The following is a 12928-nucleotide window of genomic DNA, read 5'->3' as shown; positions in this document are numbered from 1 at the left end:
AACAACATTGTTTTCAATACTATTGTAAATATTAGCTTTTGTCCAAACCGTAATAATCGTACCGAAAACTAACTGATCTTTGATAATGATAACAGCACGGGTTCATCATACGGAGGCGTTTGCATTATCGGGGTTTGGTGAAGAGTTTAACCCCTACGTGTATTGGCATTTTTACCATGAAAATGATCCTAGCTACATAGTACACACATAACGCTCATATAACGCTGTTGAAACAGGAAACAGTTTTATGTCGATCGTAAAATGATAACGTTGAATATTAGTACACTCGTATCGGTTATCCTTTCAAACCACTCACCATCACCCCCATTCCCCCATTAGGAAAGTCAGAGTCATATTCCCCATGCAGACCAACACCCATTTCTTACAATTACACCCATTGGCCCATACCCTACTTTCATAATGTTCCCACCTGGAACATTGGGTTGAATATGTACAATTCACACACAAAAATGGAGATAGACATCAATTATAGCGCAAAAGCTACATCTCTAATTTATTGTAAATCTCTAGTTCGAAGGTATTAAAAATAATCAGACAAGAGTATCAGAAAAGACTGCATCTCTGTATCATTAGCTGTAGTCTCCACCCTCTGCTAAAGTCAATTACTCTCTCCCTCTCACCTTCTTTGTTTTCCCCAACATCTCCTCCCCAACAGGTCTAGATCCGGACTTGTTCTTTTCCCAAATAAACCAAATTAAAACAATAGTGTCTTTTTGTGACCATGTGATCACCATGCATCTAAACAAGGATGAGTAATAGACCCAGGTCAAAGGTCACTGGATTGTAACTATGGGCAGTTGTTCATCCTCTGCCCACCAAGGAGAAAACTACGGATGCCTTTAGGTGATACATCTTTACACCTACCCTGTCCTGCACAGTCATGTATAGTCACTATAGGGACACAATATTTAGCAATGTGCTACCAGAATAAAGTATAAATTATACACATGAATACTATATACCATTAATATACACTTGGTCTGTGATGTCACTAGAGTAAATGTTCTTAAAAAGCTTGACTTTTCCATTATAATCTTCTTGCTGATTTTATCCTTGATGTACAACGTCGAAATAAATAAACCAAAATAATTCGCCATTTTGTTATTTATTTCTTTAAAAAAAATCCTGAACGTATGTACTCCTCGCTATATTAAAACATCCACTGTACTCAATTTGAGGTTTGTGTTTAATCAAATGAGGGGAGATTAAAACGTCTGTATAAATTGCTTTCAACCGACATTCCAAATACCCACAGAACCTCATTTAGCATATGCCCATATATAATCGATTACAATATCACCAAAATGCGGAAGATGAAGGAATTAGAGCATTTCTTTAAAAAAAAACTAAAAATAAACACAGTTGACAAATAGTTCAATTTCTCATGATCACGTTACTCACTCCAACATGGGAGTCTAAGAAAAAGGACACAAACATCCAGTTGTCTCAATGGTTACACATTTTAAAAACTATAAGCAGGACAACAGCGTGGCGATTTCTTTAACACCTATACTTTGCCATCAAACAACAAGTACTTTTAAACTAACCTTACCCTGAAAGTGGCGATATTAAATTTGTTGGAGAAAAAAATAAAACTGTCTGCAGTATATATAGAGACAAGCAGTTCCATAACAAAGCTTTTTTTTATGTTTTGTCTATACCCATTCTATTCTTGTTAAAAAACGACTTAATGGATTCCACCAAGAAGCTAACATGACCCCACGAAAGAGCTTAATGTATTATTTTATCTACTGCAGTGTACGGAATGTGCATACATCGTCATCCAAACGATAGCATGTCGATTGCGAGGTGTTTGGAAGAGATATATGCGGTCAAGTTCGACATGCAGCTCTCTGAATCAATGGTCTGAGAATTTGAGGTCTTGTGCTGTTATATCCAATCAGTTTTATAGACTTTATAAGCAACTTACGAGTATGGAATGCTCTTCCTGTATTGACGTCATTCCATTCAGCTTGCTGACATGAACCGAACGATATGGTTTATATCCACACCTGCTACGAAGGTTACACACGTACGCAGGCCAGCCACTGACAACAGGTATACAATACCTCAATGCTTTATATAGTTCAACGTTTTGTATAGTAGTTTATAATACACTTAGTATAATATGCGGAGGCATCCATTCAATTTGAGGAGGGTTCATACAAACTTGATGGATATATTCATTTGGCAATGCAGTTTCTATAACGAGATGTGAGCACATCTGGTGTTAAATCTATCGGAGGTGAAACTTCGGTTTCCTCCATATCTGTCGAATAACCAAGAGTGCAAAAGTCTACAGCATAAATCTCTGTCATTTTGCGCCACGTCTCCGGAGTATAGATATCCTGACAAGTCTTGTGGTGACTGCTGAGTCGATGCGCTGACTTTAATCTACCCATGTCTTCCTTTAAACTGCGCCCTAACGCATCCATGCTCTCGTTCCATTTCTCAAACACCAAAAGCTGATCCAACGCGAATTTGTCTTCCTTATCAAATACCATGCCGACTTGAGTTTGGAGATGAAGTTGCGTGGTAGCTTCCACCTGACCAGGCGGTCTAAGTGTCTTAGTTACGAAAACGTTGAAAGAAGAAATGGTCTCGTTGGTCATGAATTTTTCCACCCATTTCTTGTCACCTCCGTTACCCAGACCCTGCGTGTAATAACTCCAGACGGACAGCAGTTTGGAACACGGATGTCGAACCATGCAAAACTTGTGATAATCTTTGAACACGTCCTGATCGAAGGCGATAATTTTGTGATGTCCACCTAAATAGTGACCGTTCAGTTTTTTCTTTTGCTCGTCGAAGAGAAATGAAGTCTCAATGGATGTACCCCCCGTCTTAGGGATGTGAATGAATAGTATCATTCGGTCATCGGAGACTTGTGACCACTGCGGCTTCGCTGCCTTTTTCTTAGTCTGGTTTGGTTTCTTGCAGTATGGCTTGGATAAAGTCCTTTCCCATCCCTCTTGGCAAGTCCACGAACCATTGTTATCGCCAATAATTCGACAAACTTGCGATGGCCATCCAGCACCGTTTGGTTCCTTGTTTGTAACCTCTAACACTGAATTTGGTGGGCAGTTTGTCATGAATAGGCTTGTATTGGTGTTCTTGACATTATTGCCCAGAATACCTGAAAAAGGAGGCCAAGAAAACAAGAATATCAATCAAAACATATTTGTTGTTTCTTTCTTTTTATAACACAAACGGCGCGTCACTTTTTTTTCTCACAAAGAGCAAAGCTCAGCTTTAGGTTATAAGTAGAGATTCACTGACCGAACTGCTACGCGTAACAATACGATGATAGCGGTATGCAAATATATGATCAAAACAAAAACAGCTTTAGAATTGTCTACAAATGTATTGTAAAGTTATTCAAACTTTCTGGCCACTTTTGGCACCCACCGCCATCTTTAATGTGTACACAGTCCTTTTCACAGTATACAATGACAAATATCAGTGGACAATATATCCTGTATATACTTGCTATATACTTGCTACAAAATGTCAGCAAGTTTGCCGAAAGAATTTGTAAAAGATTAGACCGTTCAGTCGAGATATTACAATTTTATTACAATTTATTTTATTAAAAATTTGTGTGAATAATCCAGCTGAATCCTGTGTTTGAGTATAGAGAAAAATAGAACAAATTCAACATTATTAAAATTTAGGTTATTCTCACTAGGAATATTCTCATCAACGGTCACTTTTTCTTCGTTTTCTTTTTTCAAAGTGTCTACATTTCCGTTGTCCCGCGATATAGGCTGAGATAAACCTGAGTTGTTCGCTATCGGGCTGAAAACACTTGTGGTATCTAGGACAGAAATCAAAGATAATTAGGACAACTGTATTTGTATAAAAATACATGTCATTGTAGTGCTCGGTGAAGGTTAAAGTTAATTAGTTGTAGATCTTCGATGCAGGGGTCTTTGTTTACTGCAACCCTTTGAAGTTATTTCGGTCACGGAGAAGCCAGTTCGGCGTTTGGTCCCTTAACGTTAACCAAAGCTAGGCTATATTGTGTAATATCTATAAACAGTTCTATAGGCTAGCATGTGCCTGCAAAATAATTCAAGAAATGATTACTAAAACCTTCAATCACGAATCACTCATGTTTAGGACGTGACAGAGAATACACAGTCCTGGAAACTGATTGGTCAAATTGTAACGTTTCTGTATCTTCGCTGCTAGATGGTGAAATTCTACGAACATACGATGCTTTATACACCGAAGGCCTTATTGCACTATTAATCTAAGGAATAAAATGCACATGTCTAGTCAAGGGCGGCGGAACCGGGGGGGGGGCACAGGGGGCACGTGCCCCCCCACTTTTCCTCAGGTTAAAAATGTGCCCTTTTTCTACATAAAAATTGAGGTGTCTCAAGTTAGCAAGAGGCCAGGGAACCAGAATGAACACTCGGGAAGGGCCGTTTCCGGCCATCTGAGGGGTTTGTAAAACCAAAAATTTTCTTGTACGCTCCGCGCCAACCGATGGTGGCGCTCCGCCCAGATAGTCGTGCATACAACTTTGCAAATCCTGGCTACGCCCCTGACTTTTAATGAATTTCTGTGGGTCATACGCAAAGCTATTTCGAATGGAAAAAAATGTTTCTAGCATGATTTCACCTCATTTTGTCTCAATAGAAAACTTGTTCCTTGTTTCCCAATTTGCACATTGGATATTGCAGTGCTAGTATGCATATTTTCCTTGAAAGGGGGGGGGGGGGGGAGGGTCGTTGATGGAGTGATGTGTATACGCAAATAAGATAATACAATAAGAGTTATAAAGGGTACTAAATATAAGGCTACATCAGTCCAATCGAACTTCTGCAAAGTGCCCTTTGATGTCGGTGCCCCCCCCCCCCAGATTAAAAGTGCTTCCGCCGCCCTTGTGTCTAGTCTATATCATTACACAAATGTAACTCTCCGGTCTATCAAAAATTGCTAGGTCGATTTCCTGGCCCTGGTTGTTGATCATCCAAAACACGTAATATATACCATTTACGTGCAATAATAACGATAGAGGTGCATAAGTTGCAAGCTTAGAGCTGAATTAGTACAGATAACGCCATTTGTTGCTTGCGACTTTTTGGCAGGATATTGTTAACTCAAATGCGTTCAGATGTTATCTGTCTTGTTCAATTCGAGAATAACGAACCAAAGTAGAGAATTTTAGGAATTGTTTTGAAGAAGTAGGCTACTCAGGGAGATCTATTTTCTTTACGTGTGCAGAATTAACTGTTCGCCGCCACAATTCTTTGCAAATCTGGGTCTGAATTTTCTCCTGCGTACCCAACCTGTGAATGTGAGATTGCTACGAATAGTGTATGTTCAGCTAGCATTCACCAGCCAGCCATGTAGATGGTGGAGAGGGTTAGTAATCCCGATATTGTAGCGCGCATGCGCACTACAATAATTATGTAAACAAAAGTCTGTAAAAATTGTAAAAATACCATCAAAAAAATGAGAAAAACTTAATAAATAAATCAGAAATGTTACAAGTGAGGGACAAATTAATGTTTTTTTTTTTTTTTTTTTTTTTACAAAACTACAAAAAAAAAAAAAATGAAAAAAAAATGGTGAAAGTACTCTTTCAACCCTTAATGTTATCTTTGGACGCTGATAAACACATCATTGAGGGAAATTAAGATAAACAGCCCAAAAACCCAATATATTGCGGGTTTTCTGAGGATGACAGGTACAAAGCTAATGGAACTTTTAAGGCACGAGAAGCAATTGTTAGCTGCCCTCCCACCCACCGCCTGATTCCCTAAAATACTATTACGCAAGCATATACAACATTTATATGCGGTACAATCTATTCAGTCGAAAATCGTTCTTTTCAGATTACAGGTTAATATTGCTGATTGAAGATTTCAGATACCGGTGATTGCAATTGCGACGGTATATAGTAAGAATAGCAAACGCAATGGGAACCGATTTTTCACAGTAAGCAGTTCTCACCATCAACGGCAAGGTGTCAACCAAGAAAAGTTGATCGCCACAACAGATAAGTAGACGTATCCAAATTGACCTTAATCAAGCTGCCACAAACTGTAATAACCTATAACTTTCTGTATACTTGCAGGTGTTAACAATCGCATCCCGAGAGCCAGGCCGTATGGAAAGCCATTTTTAACATTTAATCGGGAATTTCAGATATCTGAAATTGTTTCAAATTCGAGATATCTAAAATTATATTTCAGATATCTAAAATAAAATTCGAGATATCTAAAATACTATTTCATATATCTAACAGTCTATTTCAGATATCTAACAGGGATTTCGAGATATCTGAATTGAATTCGAGATATCTAAACTTCTATTTCAGATATCTCAAATCCTCTGGTATTTCGTGATATCTAAAATTGATTTTTAAGATATCTGCAATTATTTCGAGATATCTCAAAGTCCTGATTTAATGTTAAAATGGCTTTCCATAAGGCCGGGCTCGTGGAGAATGATATCACCTTATGTTTTCTTCTTAAAGCCACAGCCATATTTTTCCCGGGGAATCGGGACATATTTTATCCGGCCCCATAATTGAGCCCTGGCACTGTTACCCTCCCAACGCCCCCCCCCCCTCCCTCTACCGTCTAAGTCTCGTTAGGCCTGTCCATACCATCGACAATATGGAAATCCCTCCCGGCCGCCTAATTTTTATTCCTAGGACGAACAAGGGTTTCAGGTTTTCAGGAATTTACAAATTCGTTTGAAATCAGAGTTATGGTTTAGAAAGTGGGTTAGGGATTCGTTTCCGACAAAGGATTGTCGTTCATAATCTGGGGTCAAAACTAGGAAAAAAGATTCAGAACATGTTTTTTGAAAAAGCGTCACATGTTTGGAATCCAGGGATTTGATTGGCCGATGCCCTTATTCGTCATAGGAAAAAAAATTACGCCTCCCGGCCAACCGTGGAAAAGTAGCAGTGTGGACGCTGGCTGTTCGTTCTTGCTGTAATTGCCGTCGGTGCAAACTGATGTATAGCGAGAGACACGCGCAAATAACTACAAACAAATGACGGTTCTTAGGCTATATAAATACTGTAACTATACGAACACAGCCAACAGTATAATACTATATTTGTAAACAATGCACGAGGTACTTTTTTCCCATGGCAGTAATGAAAGCACGCTTGATACCACTGTTTCATATTATCGACTAAACATTTTCCCCTATAGATTGAGTTTCTGAATAACGTATACTTTTTAACAACAAGTTTATACACCCACGTAGGGTTCAAAAACCTACTACACCCCCATGCAAATGCCGAGGCGTTGTTATGATTTTCGTATATGCATGCACAGTTCCTATACTTGTAATTACGTGATTGTATGTGACATATATCAATACGGAAAAGGACGATTTATAGCACTGAGAGCAGGCTGATCCTTCAACTGAGTTATTAGTGTAGATACTGGTTATAATTTTCAATCATGCATCGCCTGCACACAGCTGTTTTTTTTTTGGGCAGCAAGAAACAGTTCAGGTTTTGAGCTAACGAAAAGACAGAGAAAATATAACTGGTGATAACGAGGCTTTATTTTAGTCCATATTCATATTCAATGCTAGCGATTGGTGATAGAGATTGCAATTTCATTTTTCTTGTTATTCTGAAAGAACAAAAATGAGAGAAAACAGCAGAAAGAATAGAAAAGGGTAAAGGCCAACTGTAAAGGACTTGAAAGCTGTTTCACACAGTCTATAGCTATAACTGAGTAAATGGTTTCAAAACCTGATTCATATATACCCTGCTGATAACTCTGCGAGAATCGGGTGTTCTTGGCTTGTCCAGTTCCTGTTTATAATTTAATACAAGGAATAAACTTATTGTACATATTAACGCGTCATCTTGAAGAACGAACTATAATACCAGCTAAAAATTGTTTTCAAGTCAACTAAAACGATTACATTGCCGTGATTTGTTAAAGGGGGTTTATTGAGTGTCTCTATAACAAACTAAACTGACCAAAATGAAAACGAAACGAATAGAGAGAGAGAGAGAGAGAGGTGGAGAGAGAGGGAATTTACCCGAACTAAGGTTTTACTTTTGTTCTATTTGTTCCATTATTTCCTAAACTATTGATTACTGAATGAGAGAAGTAAAAACAAAATTAACAAGATTCCCAAACGATATGAAAACAGCAGCAACTGATTTCGAAACAGTTAATGTGTAATTCGGGTGTATTGGAAATGACTTTCTAAATTGAAAAGATTTCAAAATTTGTGTTAAAATGTTGAATTGGAAGCCACCCGACGTGTAAGTTATAATCCATAAGCTCTTGCGGGCTTCTCCCACATTTGTGTTCGCTTAAGCGTCGTAAAAATAACTGCTGATTATTATTATTATTATTTTAAAGGCACCACTTTAAACTGGAGTGAAATTTTTGTTTCTTGTAGCAAGATTAGAGATACTAAATTAAGAAGCTTTCAGTACAAGTTTATCCATCGTATCATTGCTACAAATAGTTGTCTTAGTAAAATTAACATTATTGACGACCCAAGTTGCAGTTTTTGTGGTGAATCTACTGAAACTTTAGACCACCTTTACTGGCGCTGTAGCGCAGTTGGGGATATTTGGAACAAAATATATCTTGAAATCTTTAATTCAAAACTTGAAGTTGAGTACGAACACGTGTGTTTTGGTTATGATTATGAGAACAAAATGAAATGGTATAGCCTGACAATGTTTTATGCCAAATATTATATTTACCTTTGCAGAATTAACAAAAGCGTTCCAAGTTATGATATTTTCAAGCATAAGCTTCCATTTTTCTTGAGTGTTGAAATGCATAAACTTATCAATAACAAAAAGCACAAAGAAATTAAACTGCTAAGTGATTCTTTGCATTATTGATAAAGGAAATGTCCTTTTTGGTGTCATGAAACGAACTTTTTCTTTCTTTTCAACTTATTATGTTGTGCAGAAGAGATGGATGCAAATAAAAAAATGAAAAAAAAATATATTATTATTATTACTATTATTATTATTATTATTCAATGACGGTTTGTAGTAGGCCATCGAAAACATTGGCTTCTTTTCAATCACAACAATAATTCTCAGATCACCGAGATTGCGGTTTTCACGGTGACTCATTCCTACACGAATAATTTACAACAGTCACCACAGAACAATTTAGGCCTATACGTATACACACAACGAATGAAATACTATTGTTAAACAAAGAAATATAATAACAATATGTTTATTAGCGATATTGTTTGATGAGGAAGTCAATGTCGGCTTCTATATTTCTGTTCCTTTCATCAGTATTGCGGAATGCTATTACTGAATACCGTCCACGAAATCTACGACCTTTTAACCGCAAATATAAGAAAAAGAAAAAAAGCCTTCTTGTTTTTGTCTATATCGATATATATATATATAAAGAGTGTTTATATTTGTCTATATTTTAAATTAAAGTACCCCAATTAAAGCAGCCCGTTGTTTACTTCTCCAGCCACACCAGGTTAAATTACAATAAGTCTCAGACCACCGAGATTGCGGTTCAGTCACGGTGACTGATTCCTACACGAATAATTTATAACGGTCACCGAACAATTTAGGCCTTTACGTACACACAACGAATGAAATACTTTTGTTAAACAGAAAATATAAGAAATATAATGATATTGTTTCCCCCATTCACACGAGCACACTTTACACAACGCGTAGGGATTTCATAACAATAGCACAAGGTGTTCCAGGAGAACAGGTTCACGCCTTACGTTCAATGGAGAAAAACCAGTTGACCATTGACGATAATGTCAATACAATTACTAACGGGTATATTCGAAGAGATATACTGTAAAATAACACCTACACAAATTTCGTTTCATTTACCAGCCACGTTAACGTTTTAATATAATACATATGACAGGTTTAGTCGCTTTGAAACTAATTTGGACCCAGATATTTCAGACGATATTGTTATCCAACCTTATGTACAGTATATATGAACTATTTAAACACAAAAATGAACTACGAGTTATATTATCACCCATTGGTGGAACATTGTCTGAATGTTCTCCAGCTAGCTTATTTTGGTAATTTGGAAAACGATTTTTTTATATAAATATTTTAGTTCAAGCTCATATTTTCAGGGACAACAAAGCATCATTCTTTTGTACCGGTATACCTTTTTGATGTCAAGTTAGTTTGCTACCTTAACGTTACTTGATAAAAAGTTGATCTTCAATTTAATATATCAGGTTTGTGTTGATACAAATTGCACTGCAAATTGAACGCCGATCAGTTCGAACGCAAATTTAAGTGCTTTTCATAGAGGTCGCTTGTATTCTAGGCTTGCTTATCATGAAAAGAATCATAAAAATAGAAAGACAAATAGATATATAGATAGATCGATAGATAGATACATATATATAGATAGATAGATAGATAGATAGATAGATAGATAGATAGATAGATAGATAGATAGATAGATAGATAGATAGATAGATAGATAGATAGATAGATAGATAGATAGATAGATAGATAGATAGATAGATAGATAGATAGATAGATAGATAGATAGATAGATAGATAGATAGATAGATAGATAGATAGATAGATAGATAGATAGATAGATAGATAGATAGATAGATAGATAGATAGATAGATAGATAGATAGATAGATAGATAGATAGATAGATAGATAGATAGATAGATAGATAGATAGATAGATAGATAGATAGATAGATAGATAGATAGATAGATAGATAGATAGATAGATAGATAGATAGATAGATAGATAGATAGATAGATAGATAGATAGATAGATAGATAGATAGATAGATAGATAGATAGATAGATAGATAGATAGATAGATAGATAGATAGATAGATAGATAGATAGATAGATAGATAGATAGATAGATAGATAGATAGATAGATAGATAGATAGATAGATAGATAGATAGATAGATAGATAGATAGATAGATAGATAGATAGATAGATAGATAGATAGATAGATAGATAGATAGATAGATAGATAGATAGATAGATAGATAGATAGATAGATAGATAGATAGATAGATAGATAGATAGATAGATAGATAGATAGATAGATAGATAGATAGATAGATAGATAGATAGATAGATAGATAGATAGATAGATAGATAGATAGATAGATAGATAGATAGATAGATAGATAGATAGATAGATAGATAGATAGATAGATAGATAGATAGATAGATAGATAGATAGATAGACAGATATATAGACAGACAGACAGACAGATAGATAGATAGATGTCACCATATGTTCTTGCTTTAACCAGCCTGGCAGAGTTGATGTTACTGATATGTGTTGAGTCGAGACCAGCATGTTCCAAACTAATAGTGTAATACACGAAAAATCCCAATTTGAAAATTAAATAACCCAAAATGAGTTTCACTATAAATGAACACCATCGCTTTCCAAGCACTTCACGTACGGTACCCATTTGGATAGCTTAATAGTATGCGTGATACCCAAAATGTCAGGAGAAAAAAAAAACATTTGGAGCCGACACTCCTCTACAGGCTACTAACCAAACAAACCTTCATTCACTTTACTTGATCTTATACAAAGCACCAAAGTGAGGTAGGAAATGTCATGAATATTCAGTGAACTAATAACTGCTATGTCGACGCGAATCGTGTGACGTCGTTGGAACCAACTACAAAGGACCATTATTGCAGATATAAAAGATATCTACTATGTGCAATCACTGGAATTCATCGTGCACAATGTTAATTACCTGTTATTCAGGATAAATATAACAAATATATCTATTTTTTTTATAATTATCGAGCTAAAATTACAATACTATATAGTCATCTGTGAAATATGAGAAGTTCAAAGGAAAATGAAGGAGTTAGGATTAGCAAATATTTTCACAGTCTATCAACAAGCTAACATCACATGGCAGACCAAAATTCAATGCTTAGTCAGTTCAGTTTTAAACTGGGACTGGGCTGAAAATGTCGTCATCTTGTCATTAGAACTTTTAATGATATGACTGTTTTAATGTTTATAACTCAATATTCTTGGGTTCAAGTTGATAAACCTTGGTGGGAGGGAAATAGTTCCAATGAGGAGAGGCCCATATTAGCACGTCATACTAGGCGTACCAGCATTTGCTGGATAATATGACCATTTTGAGTGTTGTCACCCTCACTATTTTATCATGGATAGTTTAGGTTTAAGTTTGATCTGTTATCATATCAAACCTTGTCATTGGGGTAATTGGTCGTAATTGTCCGCCATCGATGTAAGGCCTCGGGTTTTCGCGTGTTAGACTGTCGCACTGTGCACAACAGCAGTAGCCCATATTAGTGGTGGTAAAAGTAGTATAGTAGCAGTGGTATTTCTGGTACAAGTGGTAACCTAGCAGTAATATTAGCAGCAGAAGCATCAGTACTAGTAGCAGTTGTAGTAGTAGCAGTGGTAGTAACAGTAGCAGCAGCGGCCACGGTAGTATGAGTACCAGTGGTAGTAATAGCAGAAGTAGTAGTACTAGTAGTAGTTGCAGTAGTAGTGTTGTAGTATCGGCAGTAGTATATGTAACATAATTAGCAGTAGTAGCATTACCATTAGCAGCAGCAGTTGTGGTAGCAGCATTGGTAGTAACAGTAGCAGCAGCCACGGTAGTATGTGTATTCGTGACATAAAAAAAACTCTGTTTTTTTTTGATTTCCAACTCGTGTTTATTAAGTGACTCCTGCACTTTCGACTTTAGCTTAACAAAACGCCATGTAACAAGGTTCACTATAAAAAGAGAACAAATAAATCATATAAATATCAGGTAAACACTCTTAATGTAATTATCATTAAAGCAATAACCAAATCAGACCTATGAACAACAATACCTGTATACCCACAACTCCACATAGCTTAAGTAATTTAGGCCCATGAATACC

General features: G+C 36.3%; 1 protein-coding gene across 1 annotated transcript; it reads right to left on the bottom strand.

The window, feature by feature from the left end:
* Positions 1-487: 487 nt before the first annotated feature.
* Positions 488-11569, bottom strand: LOC139984638 (uncharacterized). The gene is made up of 3 exons (XM_071998609.1): positions 11283-11569; positions 3707-3838; positions 488-3157 (listed from the first exon to the last, which is right to left on the bottom strand). The coding sequence occupies exons 1-3, from the start codon at positions 11467-11469 to the stop codon at positions 2205-2207; spliced, it is 1272 nt and encodes a 423-aa protein (XP_071854710.1). The 5' UTR covers positions 11470-11569; the 3' UTR covers positions 488-2204.
* Between the last annotated feature and the right edge of the window lie 1359 nt (positions 11570-12928).

The sequence above is a fragment of the Apostichopus japonicus genome, chromosome 17, assembly GCF_037975245.1.
Source record: "Apostichopus japonicus isolate 1M-3 chromosome 17, ASM3797524v1, whole genome shotgun sequence".
NCBI lineage: Eukaryota > Metazoa > Echinodermata > Holothuroidea > Aspidochirotida > Stichopodidae > Apostichopus > Apostichopus japonicus.
The sequence above is the reverse complement of the archived record's forward strand: the minus strand, read 5'-3'. Positions and strand labels throughout refer to the sequence as shown.